The sequence below is a fragment of the Montipora foliosa genome, chromosome 13 (assembly GCF_036669935.1).
Source record: "Montipora foliosa isolate CH-2021 chromosome 13, ASM3666993v2, whole genome shotgun sequence".
NCBI classification, from domain to species: Eukaryota; Metazoa; Cnidaria; class Anthozoa; order Scleractinia; family Acroporidae; genus Montipora; species Montipora foliosa.
Window position 1 is genome coordinate 18,591,204 of NC_090881.1, and position 17,492 is coordinate 18,608,695.

The window sequence follows — 17,492 nt, forward strand, 5'->3', positions numbered from 1 at the left end:
TGTCAGCGTTACTCTAAAATGTTTTCATAAGGGTTGAACTGTTTTTAACAAGCGTTTTCATAATCGTTTCCAGGGCTTTTCCGCTTAAGGAAGGCTGCCTCCCACCGGTGGAAAACCCTGGGAACGAGGTTGATGACCGCGCTCAGCAAACAATAAGGACTTAAAGGATGCATTCGCAGAGCTTACCTTAGACCAGATTCGCCCCTACATTGCATACTCTTCTTAAATAAATAAAGTAAAGTCAATTTATTTAACGTCGGTAGTTGCTTCAGTTACGAAACAGGTATCAATGGAAGCCGACGGTACGCCTTTTACCCCCCCTCCCTCTGTCAGTGCTCCTTTTGACGGATATTTAAAGCTATAGCTACATGGATCAGAGGAAAATGGAAACAGACGTTGAAGTCACCCAAGATCGAACTGGGGACCCCTTGCTCCGAAAGCCGCGCATTAACCAACTGAGCTACGCCTGCAAATGTTGGTTTTTGAGGAGAGGGGAAAACCAGAGTACCCGGAGAAAAACCTCTCGGTGCAGAATAGGCAACCAACAAACTCAACCCACATATGACGCCGAGTCTGGGAATCCAACCCAGACCACATTAAGCCATCCGTGCTCCCCATCTTATATTGCATTCTCCTCTTATATTGATGGCACGTTACGGTGGAATGTATGTGCAAATCAATCATTTTAATCCCGATGTTTTAGCATTAAACGCGACAAAATGGGCGATATAGTGAAGGCGGGTGAAAACAAAGCTTATTTTGCCCATATCACGTTATCTTTTGAAGCGTTGTTTACTGTATAGATTTAGTTAATCTAATGACAGGGATGTCTATGATCAGATCTAGATTATTATTGAGTGGCTGTCTCATTGCCTTATTACGTCCTTACAGGTATCTAAATAAAAAAGCGACGCGACGTACAAAGGGACAGGCTATGATAGGGGTCATCTGGCCCCTGCACCGACGTACTCCTTCACTGCTGCGTACATGCTTTCAACCTTCACCTACACAAACGCTGCTCCAAAATTTGAAAGTTTTAACAGAGGCCAGTGGCCTCAGTGTGAAAGAAAGATAAGGGAATATGCCACAAGCAGGTGTAGTCCGAGTGGTGGGAACCAGTGCCTAATAACTGGAATGTCCCAAGTGACGATTACAACACTCAAAAGCAATCCAGATGTCACGCATTGTAAGACCATTTAAAATTCAAACTGCTCTATTTTCAAAACGAAGCATGCTACCGAGCTGAAAACAGGCCAGCAGATATATTTTTAAAATGTCTTTTACCTGATGATTTCACTGATTAGCGCTTTATCGCTTCATAGCACAGGAAACTGTGACGTGTAATCGAGTTTTCCCTTATTTTCCACATTCCAGACCAAAACATCATTTTGGACAGTTTTAAGGCGACAACGCTCTCAGCTGGATTGGGAGCGTTTGTGGCGATGGCGGGTATCGATGTGTTTATTATACTTGAAACTGTGATGTGTGTGTAATACGCTACAAGCGAAAAGCACGATTGCGAAGCGCTCGTTTGGCAATGGTATGCAATTATCGCGACCTTAAATACGTTTTGCTTAAGGCATGACAAGTAAAAAGAATAATGATCTTTTTCTTGGAATTTGCTGTCATCATAATAAGTATTCAGTCAATAATATGTTAGACAAATGTGCACATTACTGCTTGAAATGTCAGGTAGGGGTATTCGTTTGTAAATTGTCTAATTCCAGGGCCATTTAAAAGCTTAGTTGTAGAAAAAAATTACCCTTGCAGTCTATAACAAGTAAGTTTGATGCGGTTATTCCCCCTCCCTACCCCCACCCGCAAACAAAAACAAAAAAGAAAAATCAAAGCAAAAAATAAAATGACGGTCATATTGGCATCCCAAACAAATCCTCTACTGTTGTAGCGTACTCGGCTTCATTTCGACGACTTAACTTTTCCAGACTTTGTTTGCGGCTCAACTTAAAACTGTTTGTTAGTATGTTTACACCAAGACAAAAAGAAATCCCTGTTTTCATGGACAGAGTAGCAATTGAAAAACGTGCAAACCCTGCCCTTTGAAAGCAGAGCTTTGTCGTCTTTTTCGGATAGTATCGACACCGAAGCTATCGAAAAGAAACACCCTTGAAAGAAAACCCTTTTAAACTCGGTACTCAGACCTATACAAACAGTAGATATACGCCCCATTAGTTATTACATTCTAATCCCCGATTTTAAAACTGTTTCGTCTCCAGGGTGCTTAATGCCTGTTCTTTTTATATCGCTTTTCCAAGTGTTTTTTTTTTCGAAGCTGTTTTGTAACATTCTTCCCAAAGCAAACATTAATACACAGACTTATTTTGTATGTGCGTTTGGATGACACATTTTTATACATTTTGTAAAACTGAGGATATTTTTTATTTCTAATAAAGTTATATATAAGCAAATGGAGAGTAAGTTGTCTTATCCAACGTTAGATGGTTTTGTTACTTACTTGACCCATTAAGGCGCTGTTACACTCGGCAATTTTTTCGTCCAGCTTGTCTCTCAATTTTGTTTCGACAAGAGTTCTCACATTGCAAAGCTATTCGCTTGACGGTTGGTACACTGGGCAACGTTTTATGTTATTTCTGACGAGTGAGCTAGCGAATGAGGCTGAAATAACTATTTGTCGGCACGAGATACAACAAGGGCCTGGGTTCCAGGCCGGGGCATCGTGGGTTACGATGTAGGGGTATATAAGACCAGGTATAGCACGTGGTTGTCATCTAGGCTTCAGAACCAACCGCGTTCTTTCGTTCGTTCAATTTTTTCTTTGTTTAGTTCTTTATTTTCTAGGTACCATGCATCCAGTCTGGTAGGATCGGCTGTTTTTATTTCTTTTTTGTAAAGCCTTCGTAGAATGGAGCTTGAGCCTTGGTTCCTACCCAGATTTCCTGCACATTTTTTCTCCACAGGGGTTTTTTCTGGCCTCCGTTCAAACCGCATTTGCTTTGTTAGCGGTTGCTCGGCTCTACTAGTTTTTTGTACTTTATGCAGGAGCCCATATGGAGCGTGCAACTTCCATACAGCGTCTGTGAAAAGGCGTTTTCACAAGTAGGTTTATTTTCAGACTAGCCCTTCCCGCGAACTAGGTCGAAAAACAAAGGCAGTTCCAGTTCGGTGACCCTATGATGTCAGCTTAATTTCTTGTAATTGGTCATCGGGCTCCTGTGGGAGTCTCATTCGCGGGAAATTCAATCTAAAAATAAATCGGTCTGTGAAAACGTCGTTACACGAACACAGTAGAGTTGTAGGCTCCGAGTCATGGGTTCCTGCTTTAGGTTTATATTGTATTTTACTTATATTGTACGTCGGAGTTGAAGATCCCCAGCCTAACTGGCAGCCTGACTGGCACAAAGCTTGAGAGCTTATATGGGGATGTAGGCCAAGATGGCCTGGGCCCGGTTGTTCAAAAGCCTATTAACGCTAATCCCAGATTAAAATTTAACAAAGGAGTTTATTTCTCTACTTCCAAAAATTTGTTCAGCGCTGAAATTTGGCAAAGTTATACATTAAAAGAAGTTAATCTTGAAAAACAAAAATAAGCAAAAGAAACTTTTACTCAAAAGTTGAAAAACTGAAACCAAAGCTTACGCTAATCCTGGGTTAAGTTAATCGGCTTTCGAACAACCGGGCCCTGTTTATATTATCACGGTTGGTATCGTCGGAATTGATGTTCCCCAGCCTAACTGGCAGCCTAACTGGCACAAAGCTTATAATGTGAGCTTATATGGGGATGTAGGCCAAGAGGGCCTGTTTATATTATCACGGTTTAATGTTATGTCCGAATTAATGTTCCCCAGCCTAACTGGCAGCCTAACTGGCACAAAGCTTATAATGTAGAGCTTATCTGGGGAAGTAGGCCAATAGGGCCTGTTTATCTTATAGTCAAATGTAATGACGGAGCTGTTGTTCCCCAGCCTAACTGGTACCAAGACTGATTTCTTATTCGAAGAAGTAGCCTCTATGTTTTGTGTATTAATTAAAGTGTTGTGGCTCACCAGCCCTACTGGCACTAGCAAACGGCTTGTACGTGCGGAGATAGCTTTATCCTTGGTTGCTTTTCTAGGATTTGTCACGTAGATTGTAAATTGTTTGTTTTATATAGTGTTCGGGTTGGTTCTCGCCAGGCCCTCCCAAAATAAACTTATTTGTGGAGTGGAGACAAAATTTGCAATTTGTCTGGCTTTCGATGATCTCATGAGGTTAAACGAACATTTTCATTGCCTGATGACGCAAGCCGTTGCGTCACAAGTTGAAGGACAGACTTTACAGCACGCATTACTCGAAAACTTCGTTGCTAATTTGCGTAAACCAATACGCAAAGGGCAATGGATTCTACTTTCCGCGAAGGCTTCTGCACTTTGTCTCACCTTATTGTTGGCAGTTGTAAAGTGTGAACCTTACAACTTGTCTCGCTATGGCGCTTCAAGAGAAGTTGCACGAAAAAACGCAAAATGCAACAGAGGCTTATAATTAATTGGGGTTTCTGTTTAAAACGTAAAGTTAACATTCGGTTGCGTTACAAAACTCAGGTATTCAATTCTCATCAGTTTAACCCTTGCAACGGAAATGTTGTAAATTAAAGGCCATAGTATAGGCTGCCAGTAGACTCTCTTCCCTCGAGGAGGCTCAAACCAACACTCTCAACCAACTGTACTATTTGGAAGGAAGTCATCTAAAAACCCCCTATATTTTGTCTTCAAATGCTTATATCTCAGAAACGAACTAGATGACCCCTATATTTTCTTGCTGAAGAGTGGTTAGCAGGCTAAGATAAAAATCTCTGCAATTTGAAAGATATGAAAGATTTTCTGGAGAGGATTCACACTCTAAACTAAGGTTTGTTTTTATAACAGACCTAGTGAGTTCCCTAACGCACCAAGGTGTGTAATGGTAACACACCTTTTGACTGTTTTATTTCACTGTTCAAGCAAACACACCTATGTGTGTAAGGAAACACATAAGGTGTGTGATAATTGCACACCACTTGTGCTTATTATAACACACCTTATAACAATCAGTTTGCTACACACCATAAATTCATGAGATGCAAATGTTCTTCAACTGGAAAAATCTGAAGAAGCCATCATGACACACCTTTAATGGCAACACACCTTTTCTTTTTTACCACTTAATTTATTCGTCATAATCAATATTTTAACATCAGTGGACCTGACATATTTTAGGTCTTCTTTAACAAATCAACCTAAATCACATACTGCAAATCTTTCAATATAGCTTAGTCTTGTTACACATACAGTACATTATTTCCTGGTATTTTACCTTTTAGGCTGTCATTCTGACAGAAGTGGAAATGTCACGTTATTACAAAAGTTCTCTTAATTAATAAAGTCCTTGTTTACTTTCCTTAGGCCTCAGCAGAAATGCAACAAAGTCAATAAATATGGCTTTCATATACCGGTATTAACTTTCGTCACAAGTTAATAAAGATGTAAGTATACATCTGTAGAATAATATTATTTATTTAACTCTTTTGTGATAATGGTAGACATTGTAACCTCTTTAACCACAGGTGCCCCAAGCTCAATGTGAGGGAAAGGCAACATGGCTGACAAAAATACAAGGATTTGTTTGGGAATCCCGATAAAAGACTTAACAAGATAATTATATGAAAAACGTCTTAATTAAAAAGCCTTACCTTACTGCCGTTTTGGGTCACTTCCTTCCTGTGTGTTTTCCCAGATTCAATGTGATTTGAGCCATTTGTCAGTTCCTCAGTTGTCAATGGTACTATAAAATCCCAAGGCTGCACACTCCATTCTGGGGAACCCACCAAATTGAGTCAAGTATTCCTACAAATGTAGATAAAACTTTCATGTTCCCTTGGTTATGTGAGTGAATTCCACATCAGAATCAATTGACGGAGATTGACTTTTCATTTCAAGCCACCATAAATGCAATAGCAGCCCTTCAAGCGACTTCAGAGGATAGTTTGCTGACTTGATCGAAAGGAAAACCTTGGGAAAGATGCTGGGATGAGCCAAGTTGAACACATCGGCCTTTAGACTTGGGTATGTAACCAACTTAATTTTTTAAGCAGGCAAGGATGGCTATACAAGCGTCTTTCTAAAGATTTTTCCTTTCGATCAAGTGAACAAACTGCTTCCTGAGGTCGCTTGCAGGACTGCTATTGCATTGATGGTGGGTTGAAATGAAAGGCGAATCTTGTTCGATTGATTCTGATGTGGAATTGTAACCATGGGTACATTTTTATCTTCTCAGTTTGGTGGGTTCCCCAGATCAAAGTGTGCACCCTTAGATTTTATAATACTGTTGGCAGCCAAGGAATTTAAAAAAAGGCTGAAATCGCATTGAATCTGGAAAAACACACAGGACTAAGGATGCTACCCATAATAGCAATGAGGTGAGGCCTTTTAAGTGATAAATTTTTCATGTAATTATGTTTTTAAGTCTTTTATCAAGATTCTCATATGAGTTCTTATATTGTTGCTGGCCACGTTGTCTTTCCCTCACACTGAGCTTGGGTGCTTGTGCCTTAACATGGTGTACATGTACATGCATTGTACAACTCAAGGTGTATACTTAAAACTACTCTTTTCATCCGTGGTATTAGTATCTTTGTAAGTGTTGTCTTGGCAGTTTGTTATCTCTTACAATTTTTTTCTTTTATTTGTTAGCCCTGGACACCACTGGACAAAACATCAGTCACAACAGTGAAAATTTTAAATTTCTGTTTGCATTGGATCTGAAAAGGAAGTAGAAATGGTCTTTTTTGTGGAGAAGATACTTCTTCTTTTAATGTGATTGTGACCTGACAGAAGCCCTAGTGGACCTACAGTGTAGTAGCAGCACATAATATTTTCGATGTCAGATATCCCCATTGTATTTCAGGGGTTCTTTTATTCTTGCAAGAGGTTGTGTTACTAAAAAGACGTACTGAAATTATGGGTACAAACTGCATGACTTGTATGCTGCCTGTGTGGCAGAATTTCTCAAGAACTGCTGTGAAGATTAACCATTGAGTGGACAGATTCGGATTTTGTAACTAATGCACATAAGTTTTTCCTAAAGTTTTACTATTATTATGCGACATTTTGTTGCAATTGGACAAACATTTTGAGTTCGGGATTAAGACTTATTGAAACTGTTGTATAGATGTAATTTTTTAATAAACATTACTTTGCACAAGTACTTACCATTGGGGTATTATTGATGAGGTGATTTCTAAAAGCAGATTTTAAGGTATGCTTTGTTCCACACAGGGAAGCATGATAAAACACAGCGTTTCCCATAACACGCCTTAAGCCTGCAAAATCTAGGGCAAGCATAAAGCACAAGTTGTGCTTTTTTACACATCACTGTGTCAGGAAACACATCTTTTTGCAAAACACACCTTAAACCGTGTCGAATTTATGACAAGGCAAAAACACATCTTAAGGTGTGTTATGGTAACACACTGAGGTGTGTTTAAACTACACATAAAAAGGTGTGTTTCTCTACACACCTTTAGGCGTGCTGTTTTGAGGACAAGAAAGGTGTGTTTAAACAACACACCTTATTTTAGAAGCGCCACCTTAAAATTTTCCAGTTGTGAAGGTGGCTATGAATCTACTCCAGGGAATTTGTTTTTAACTTTGCAGCGGATTTGTCACCCCGTGAGCAGAGTCTCCTTTTGTCTTTTTCTTTACTGAGGAGGACAAAAGGGGGCTCTGCCTGAATCAAGTCAACTCTTTGAAGGGGCCGCAGCCCGAACTTCTGGATTAGTCAATCTTCTTTTCTTTCGTCAAACCCGTTTTTTCCGGTTAAATTGAGCCCGCTGTACCGTGGAAAAACCAATATGGCGGCAAAATCTGGTATATTGGGCTTGGGTTCGAGACTGTATCCTGGCAACATGCAGTGCATACTCAATAAAGATCTTACTCGATTCCTGCAGAGTCTTTCCCGACAACGCCAAAATCAAGCAAGCAAAAGAAAGACTGCCAGCATGGTGCGGATTTGTTGGTTCCCCAACGATTATCCCAGGAATTCAACTATTTTCGGCGGAATGAAAACATTCTTTCACTTTGCTTAAAAACACCACCGATAACTCGAGGGAGCTAGGTAGGTAGGTAGGTAGGTATACTTTATTTAAATCAAAGAAACACGCAAACCCCAACAACACTCAGCTGGTTTCCATGGAGGGCGTGTTTGTACAGACATAAAGAGAGCCTAGAACTAATAATACACGATTAATAATACCGTAGGGCTGAAATTATAAAAATTCAACTATAAACTAAGTACATGATTAATAATATGGTAAGTCTAAAACTACAAAAATTCAACTATAATAAACTAAGTACAAGATCAACCCATGTGGCATGCTGTATAAGCCCTGTACAGAAAGAAATTTATAAAGAAATGAAAAACGTCTTCTTTATTGCTGATGATTTCATTTATTTGTTATGCAGGACAAGAATAGGGAAAATATTCACCCGTCGTTTCCTTTCTATTTTGTGATCTTTGAATGTTGCATAGGTGTCTCTTTTCTTTATCATGGTAAAAGCCTGATGTTAAGGGTCATCAGCAGAAGTGCTGTTTATCTTTTCTTTCGAAACTGGCTTACTACAACTAAAAAAGTTTCAAAGAAATAAATCAAACATGCTTTTTGGCAACTCAACTATAACACTAATATTTGATCGCCATTGGAGCAACACTGCATTTTGAAGTTATATGAGAAATGTAGTATCGAAAAAATGGGAAAAACTAGCACTTTACTAAAGAGCTAAGCTTTCTGTCATAATTATCTTTCACTAAAAAAAATCTAAGTCTGATGGTTTAGTTAACGCAGTAAACTTCTACTAAACCTTTGAAGCTTGTTCTACTGGCATAACCATGATTGTTAACCCGTTCTACACTTTTTTTAAAGTTCGGCAATCACTGAAGCGTCGGGCTCGGCCAGGTGGTCTTCTTGCACCTTCGAGATCGATTCTGGATGAAAAAAAAATTAAAAACAGCTCTAAATATAGATGGTTCTTTCGAGCATACACACTACACCGATGCGAATGACTACGTGCAGGACGATGCTGTCTTAGAATTCCTTACAAAAGATGACGTTCAGAGATCTATGGGAGAACGGAAACAGCAAAAGAGACGTGGTAAATCAGTCATCTTCACCAGTTAACAAAAAGCCAGAAAAGGCTGAAAGAAAACAGTGTGTTCACCAATGTGAAATTTATCTTTTATGCTTCTGTGCATGCCTGATAGGCATATGGAAATTACATTTGTGACAAAAAGCGTGTCCAAGGAAACTTTGAATTGTTTACACTACGAAGCTAGCATCTCGTTGTCATGCCATCTTAGGCCTATTTGATTTGATTTGAGTTAAACTCGAACTTCACCTACCAATGTTTTTGAAATTCCAGCATGACATCATCGCCAACCAGCACAAATGGCGCCCAGTGCTTTATAGCACAATACTCCTTTGACTCTCGCAACAATTTCATTGCTCGTTGAAGAGCTGCACTTGCGCTTTTTCCATCTAGCAGGTCCTTGTAGAAGCTCCTCATGAACAGCAACGTTACCTCGTCATCAGTTGCCCAGAGTGACACTAAAACAGACCGAGCACCAGCACACAGGAAAGCCCTCGCAATTCCCACCACTCCGTCAGACTTCACTTCTCCCCGGCCACTGTGACAACAGCTCAGCACAACTAGTCTTGCTCGAAGAGAAATTGTCTGAACATCCGACATTTTCAATATATAGTCTTCCTCTTTGGGAATTGGCGATTTCCGTTCGGTATTTGGGGCTAAAGCAATTTCTCCCGTTTTGGGACATCCATGTGCTGCAATGTGAACTAAAGCAACCGATTTCATACATCTCAGCACCTCAGCTTTTGTGGCACTTTTTCCAGTCAGCGGTGTTGTCTGCAGAGGTTCTCCAATCATCTCGACTTCTTGTTTTGCAAACGGAAGCTGTGCCAAAATGGGCTGCCCTCTCTTGTTAGTAACGTCCTTCAACCACGGATCACCTACAAGCAGTGCTCCAGTCTTACTGTGGAAGTCTTCAGGTGCACCAACGATCACATTAAAGGCGGTCAACGAGGGAACGGTGCGGATCCTGACAGATTCACTCAATGCAGAATATGGAGCCAAGCAAAATGGTCCATCGGGAACAACGATTAACTCATCTCCCTGGAGCAAGTCTGCAATTGGCCCGAGTAAGACATCATACAACGGTTGTAAAGAGGTAATGGAGGATAAAGATGGTACAACTGTTTCCTCACTGATGCGTTTTTTGCTGCAAGGCAGGTCACTGCGTAGTGGATCCAAAGAACGATTCTCGCACCTGACACCATCCCCTAAGCCGATCCCTTTCAAAACAGTTTTCATCAAGTCAGCACATCCATTCGCGATTTCGTTTTGTCGAAAGCTGATCTTGCTGTCTTTTCTTACCACCCAAAAGGTGATCTTGTCCTCGTCAAGTGCCACAAAAACGGCTTGTGAAGGTAAAAGTTCTAATGCATCTGAAAGAATTTGCTTCGGAGCGAGTGCAAAAATTGGCTGAGAGTGAATTCCGTATTGTTCTTTCAAAATATCCATCAAGGTCTGTGCTCGACTTTTCTCAGCAGCAATCAAAGCTTCTTCAATCTCTCCATTCTTCAAAAGTGTCCTCCACAGAGCAGTGTATGACACGCGAAAAGAATCACGAAAACTTATTTTCCATTCATCTTTTGATTTTAGACTATGCCTTGTTTCATCAAAATGGTTTATGCTTAAACGATAACAACTAAGTGCATTACTCAAGGAACCCGACAATTCATGATCAAAGCCTAGCAAATACCACGCGATTCCCTCTCCTCGACAGTTTCCAATTTCCTTGAAAATACTAAGACTGTGTTCATGGTACTCCATGGCTTTTTTAAAATGACCCACTGTAGCATAGGCATTTCCCAGATTTCCACAAGCTGATCCCTCACCAGCCCTATCCCCTACTTCTTTAGCAATACTAAGGCATTTTTTGTAGTACTCAATGGCTTGTTTAAAATTACCTAGACAAAGATAGCCATTTCCCAGATATCCATAGGCTGATCCCTCCCCAGCCCTATCCCCTACTTCTTTAGAAATAATAAGACGTTTTTCGCAGTATTCAATGGCTCGTTTAAAATTACCTAGACTGCGATAGGCATGTCCCAGATTTCCATTGGCTAATGCCACCCCAGCCCTATCCCCTACTTCTTTCGGAATAGTAAGGTGTTTTTCGTAGTACTCAATGGCTTGTTCAAAATTTCCTAGATTAAGATAAGCATTTCCCAGATTTCCATAGGATGTTCCCTCCCCAGCCCTATCCCCTACTTCTCGAGAAATGCTAAGGTGTTTTCCGCAGTACTCAATGGCTTGTTTAAAATTACTTAGACTAAGATAGGGATTTCCCAGATTTCCGTAGGCTGATCCCTTGCCAGCCCTATCCCCTACTTCTTTAGCAACACTCAGGTGTTTTTCGTAGTACTCAATGGCTTGTTTAAAATTACCTTGACTAAGATAGGCATTTCCCAGATTTCCATAGGCTGATCTCTCCCAATCCTTATTCCCTACTTCTTTACCAATACTAAGATGTTTTTCGTAGTACTCCATGGCTTGTTTGAAATTACCTAGATTGCAATATGCATTTCCCATATTTCCATAGGCTGATCCCTCCTCAGCCCTATCCCTTACTTCTTTAGCAATGCTAAGATGTTTCTTGCAGTACTCAATGGCTTGTTTAAAATTACCGAGTCTAAGGTACGCACTTCCCAGATTGCCATAGGCTGATCCCTCACCAGCCCAATCCCCTACTTTTTTAGCAATGCTAAGATGCTTTTCGCAGTACTCAATGGCTTGTTTGAAATTACCTACATTGCGATAAGCAATTCCCAGATATCCATAGGCTGATCCCTCACCAGCCCTATCCCCTACTTCTTTAGCAATGCTAAGATGCTTCTCGCAGTACTCAATGGCTTGTTTAAAATTACCTATATTGCGATAAGCAATTCCCAGATATCCATAGGCTGATCCCTCTCTAACATTGTCCCCTACTTCTTTAGCAATACTAAGATCTTCTTCGAAGTACTGAATGGCTTGTTTAAAATTACCGAGCTTAAGATAGGCATTTCCCAGATTTCCGTAGGCTGTTCCCTCCCCAGCCCTATCCCGTACTTCTTTAGCAATGCTAAGATGTTTTTCGTTGTACTCCATGGCTTGTTTAAAATTACCTAGACTAATATAGGCATTTCCCAGATTTCCATAGGCTGATCCCTCCCCAGCCCTATCCCCTACTTCTTTAGCAATGATAAGATGTTCTTCGTAGTACTCAATAGCTTGTTTAAAATTACCTAGACTAAGATAGGCATTTCCCAGATTTCCATAGGCTGATCCTTCCCCAGCCCTATCCCCTACTTCTTTAGCAATGCTAAGATGTTTTTCGTAGTACTCAATGGCTTGTTTAACATTACCTAGACTAAGATAGGCATTTCCCAGATTTCCATAGGCTAATCCCTCCCCAGCCCTATCCCCTACCTCTTTAGCAATGCTAAGATGCTTTTCGCAGTACTCAATGGCTTGTTTAAAATTAGCTATATTGCAATAAGCAATTCCCAGACTTTCATAGGCTGATCCCTCACCAGCCCTATCCCCTACTTCTTTAGCAATGCTAAGATGCTTTTCGCAGTACTCAATGGCTTGTTTAAAATTACCTATATTGCGATAAGCAATTCCCAGATTTCCATAGGCTGATCCCTCTCTAGCATTATCCCCTACTTCTTTAGCAATACTAAGATCTTTTTTGAAGTACTCAATGGCTTGCTTAAAATTACTTAGGCTAAAATAGGCACTTCCCAGATTTCCATAGGCTGATCCCTCCTCAGCCCTATCCCCTACTTCTTTAGCAATGCTAAGATGTTCTTCGTAGTACTCAATAGCTTGTTTAAAATTACCTAGACTAAGATAGGCATTTCCCAGATTTCCATAGGCTGATCCTTCCCCAGCCCTATCCCCTACTTCTTTAGCAATGCTAAGATGTTTTTCGTAGAACTCAATGGCTTGTTTAAAATTACCTAGACTAAGATAGGCATTTCCCAGATTTCCATAGGCTAATCCCTCCCCAGCCCTATCCCCTACCTCTTTAGCAATGCTAAGATGCTTTTCGCAGTACTCAATGGCTTGTTTAAAATTAGCTATATTGCAATAAGCAATTCCCAGATTTTCATAGGCTGATCCCTCACCAGCCCTATCCCCTACTTCTTTAGCAATGCTAAGATGCTTTTCGCAGTACTCAATGGCTTGTTTAAAATTACCTATATTGCGATAAGCAATTCCCAGATTTCCATAGGCTGATCCCTCTCTAGCATTATCCCTTACTTCTTTAGCAATACTAAGATCTTTTTTGAAGTACTCAATGGCTTGCTTAAAATTACTTAGGCTAAAATAGGCACTTCCCAGATTTCCATAGGCTGATCCCTCCTCAGCCCTATCCCCTACTTCTTTAGCAATACTAAGATCTTTTTCGAAGTACTCAATGTCTTGTTTAAACTTACCTACAATCGGCGTCAAAATTGTTCAGACACTCTTATCCTTTAGAGTCGATTTCAAGCTCGGCGGCGCAAATGGCCCCCTCCCCCGCACCCCCGGGACAATGTTGTGTTTTTCTGTTTTCTACGAGCCTTGTCGACAGCGGTACAACATTGATTAGGGTGGGGGAGGGAGGGGTATCCCGGAAACGTACTTTCTGGACAAGTTTTCTTTGCAAACAATGAATGTGTCGTTGCCAGTGTGCTCTGTCGGCAACTGTCTCAACTAATTTTGTCGCCGATTGTAGCTTAAGATAGACATTTCCCAGATTTCTGTAAGATGATCCCTCCTCAGCGTTATCCCCTACCTCTTTAGCAATACTAAGATGTTTTTCGTAGTACTCAATGGCTTGCTTAAATTTACCTAGATTGCCATAGGCAGTTCCCAGATTTGCATAGGCTGATCTCTCCCCAGTCCTATTCCCTTCTTCTTTAACAATACTAAGATGTGCTTCGTAGTACACCGTGGCTTGTTTAAAATTACCTAGACTGTGATAGGCACCTCCCAGATTTGCATAGGCTGATCCCTCCCTAGCCCTATCCCCTATTTCTTTAGCAATAGTAAGATGTTTTTCGTAGTACTCAATGGCTTGTTCAAAATTACCTAAACTAAGATAGGCACTTCCCAGATTTTCATAGGCTGATCCCTTACCAAACTCATTTCCTACTTCTATAGCAATACTAAGGCGTTTTTCGAAGTACTCAATGGCCTGTTTGAAATTACCCAGACGAAAATAGGTAATTCCCAGATTTCCATAAGTTGATCCCTCCTCAGCCCTGCAGCCTGTTTCTTTGAAAATACGTAATGCTTGTGCGTAATTTTTTATGGCCTGTTGATAATTAGGTAGGTTGAGGTAAGCACGGCCTAGATGAAAATGAGCCCTTCCTTCACGATCCCTGTCTTCTACACTTATCGCAATGGCAAGGTCTAGCATTCGCTGCTCTACAGCTTCTAACTTTCCATCTACCATTCTTCAATAACTAAATAAGAATTAAAACTTTTTCGACGAGATTGTCCAATGTCAAGTCAAGGATGAAGCTGGAAGGAAAGAAAGGTAAAGACGCTTGATATTTAATCTGCTTTTTTAAGTAATAAAAGGTTATGGAATATTATGTATTCTTTGTTACCAAGTCATTCTCTCGTAACGGTGAAATCGATGGCACTGAAAATTGTCTGTTGCTGTTCATGACACATCTTGTCACTCAGTCCTACTTTTTTAAGTTTTCAAACCACCGTAGAATTTTTCCATGGGAATTTTAAGATTCTCATTCTTGCCAATTTTTCCTCGCTTATTCTCCCCACAATAATTTTAAGCCGAATCTGACAATTTCTTCCGGCCCTTAGCCATGCAAAATTTCAATGGGGAGCAATTGTGTGCTTAGTATAGTACCTGGCCTATCAATAAAAGTGAGGCTAGAGTTGTCCTTGTTTTGATGGAAACCTCGCTGCTTCCAACTTATCAGCATGAGAACATCGTTAACATAAGAAAAGAAGGGAGGTCTGTATCATGACAGGGTCAACTCCAACCTCACTTTCATTTAAAGGCCAGTTAACTAAGTACAGAACTGTAAATAAAATTCTATTATCGAGTTTTTGAATGGTCATGTTATTTTACATAATTTTTTTACTTTTGTATGCCGATTGTCAGAAGCCCGGCGACCCAAAGTGGTGGTCCCCCGAGAGGTAGCATCTGGGTTTTACACTTTATACATAAGCACAGACTTATTATTCACTCAACAGAATATTGGGCTCTTTTTTGTTAATGACGAATGCAGAAATAGGTTAGAGTGCAAAAGAGGTTTCAGAGTGCAATACGGAATTTGCCATGGCATCAAAGCGATGGGGTGATTTTGTTGAGTATGTGATAAATAAAAACTTGTATGAACTTGTTCGTGCATGATTTGTTTGGTGGTCACTCGTGATCGATTTTGAAATTCCAAGCTTTGGGAGTTTATCACTTATAGTTCAGTTGCAATCGCCCCAAACGGAGCTTCAATAACCAAAGTGGGGTAAGATGAGCGCTTGATAGACTTGGTGGGCAATGCCTTCTTCTAAGATGAATGACCTTATACGTTTAAGGGTGCCTGTTGCTGTAAATATTCTCGTACTAATTTCATCTATATGTTTAGACCACGAGAGGTGGTCTCATTGTCGAGGTTTAGCCAACCTTTGCTTTCAAGATCCTGTGAGGGATGACCTGCAGTATTACCGTATCCAAGTGAAGGGGTTAAAACACGCAGGAGTGCCGGAATCCGGGGCACAGCTAACATCGAACTGTGCCTCTCGACACCATTCACATTATGTTTTTCTTATTTCTGAAGCCTAATTTTAAGAGGTGGTAAGATGTTTCTATGACCAACAAGCTTTTTAAAGACTTGACTGGAAGTTTTAACTTCCTGTAAAATCTAACATGGACGAATTTACAATTAGGATATTTAATGGAAACGAAGATTAATTTGAGCAATATAAATAAAACTGACTTCCGCTTTAGTTTCTTCAGTTCAATAACGGAATTGGCTTTGGTTTAAACAGCTTCAAGGTTTAAGCCATGAGTGGATGCGATAATCAATCATTTTGCGCCAACACATTCAGCCTTTCACCGAAGGATAAGCCGGACAGGAGATTCGAAATAGGAGGAACTGTTTAGTAACGGCCACTTACAATGGTTGAGTAAGGTTGACTGTAGAAAAGGGCGTATTTATGCAACCACACAGCACTCAATAGTGAAAAAGAGGAAAAATTCCCTTTTCCGGGATGCAATTAAAACAGGCCAATATTTACCGGTATAAATCATGGACTGCGGACTGCGGACCAGTACTGCGGACCGGGTATAATATGCGGACTAGGTATAAAACGCGCTGGGTATAAAACGAAGACCAGGTACAAAACTCAGACTGCAGACTAGATATGAAACAAGGAATGAGTATCAAAAAACGGAGTATAAAACAAAACTAGAGTTGAAATGGCCCAGATACAGATCTTAAATGTATACAGAATGCTCTGTCACAACGTCGATTTGGCTAGCGAAAGTAAAAGTAGAGATTTTATTGCAAAAATTATACTTAACTCCACGGGCTTAAAAAGGAAAACGGTAGGAAAAGAAAGGACCTTTATTTATTATAGTGTCTAGTCGTTCGAGCGCTGGAGCACTAATTGGCGACACTGTAAACTGAAGTCAACAATTAACGCAAATTAAGTCAAACACTAGAGGGAGTGGGAAAATTGTTATGGGGAAGAACGGAAAACTTTTAGGCATAAACTTCAACTCTTCCTATATTTCCATCTTTTATATTAAAGTCCTCTGACTGTTATGGTCGTAGTTCAAGCCAGAATGGCCGGATCGATGGAAGAGTGCTTTGGCTCGTCACGCAATCTTTAGTTTTAAAGTCTGTGTAAGAGGCTAAGGATGAAGTCGGTAGTGTGTACGTGTAAATCAGGACATCGGCTACAATAGTTCTTCTCTTGGTCGAGTGCTGTTTACAGAAGGACCAGTGCAACAATGAGGTGAACAAAAAGTTGAATCAATCGCAAGAAACAGTTATTCTGCGAACAGGTAAACAGAGCCCTGTTTAAATATCACAATGGCATCTCCCAAACATAAAGCTGGTGACAAGCAAAGGATTCCATGAATTACTTTCGTGTCTTACCTCTGATAAATACATTACACCGGTCATGCTGGAAGAAACGTCAGCTAACATCTCTCACGTGACAATTATGCACCTGACTTTTATGGCACGAAACATTATTTCCACCATTCCCATGACGGACTGTCGCCATTTAATTGCTCCGTGTTTTTTCTCAGTGTTTTGTACTCAGTCCGCGTTTTGTGCCTAGTCCCTCTGCCTTCAGTCAGCATTTCATACTCAGTCCTCGTTTTATATCCGGTCCGCAGTCCGCAGTCCGCAG

The 17,492-nt window shown here is 40.4% G+C and overlaps 1 protein-coding gene across 1 annotated transcript in view; it reads right to left on the minus strand.

The window, feature by feature from the left end:
- Positions 1-9,019: 9,019 nt before the first annotated feature.
- LOC137981800 (tetratricopeptide repeat protein 28-like) overlaps positions 9,020-17,492 on the minus strand; it is an 11,023-nt gene continuing 2,550 nt past the window's right edge. The window contains exons 3-7 of the mRNA XM_068828847.1: positions 13,767-14,624; positions 13,171-13,552; positions 12,571-12,909; positions 9,388-12,357; positions 9,020-9,107 (exon numbers count right to left, since the gene is read on the minus strand). Of these exons, the coding sequence (XP_068684948.1) occupies position 9,107; positions 9,388-12,357; positions 12,571-12,909; positions 13,171-13,552; positions 13,767-14,556 (4,482 nt within the window). The 5' untranslated portion in view covers positions 14,557-14,624 and the 3' untranslated portion in view covers positions 9,020-9,106. The remainder of the gene's footprint in view (positions 9,108-9,387; positions 12,358-12,570; positions 12,910-13,170; positions 13,553-13,766; positions 14,625-17,492) is intronic.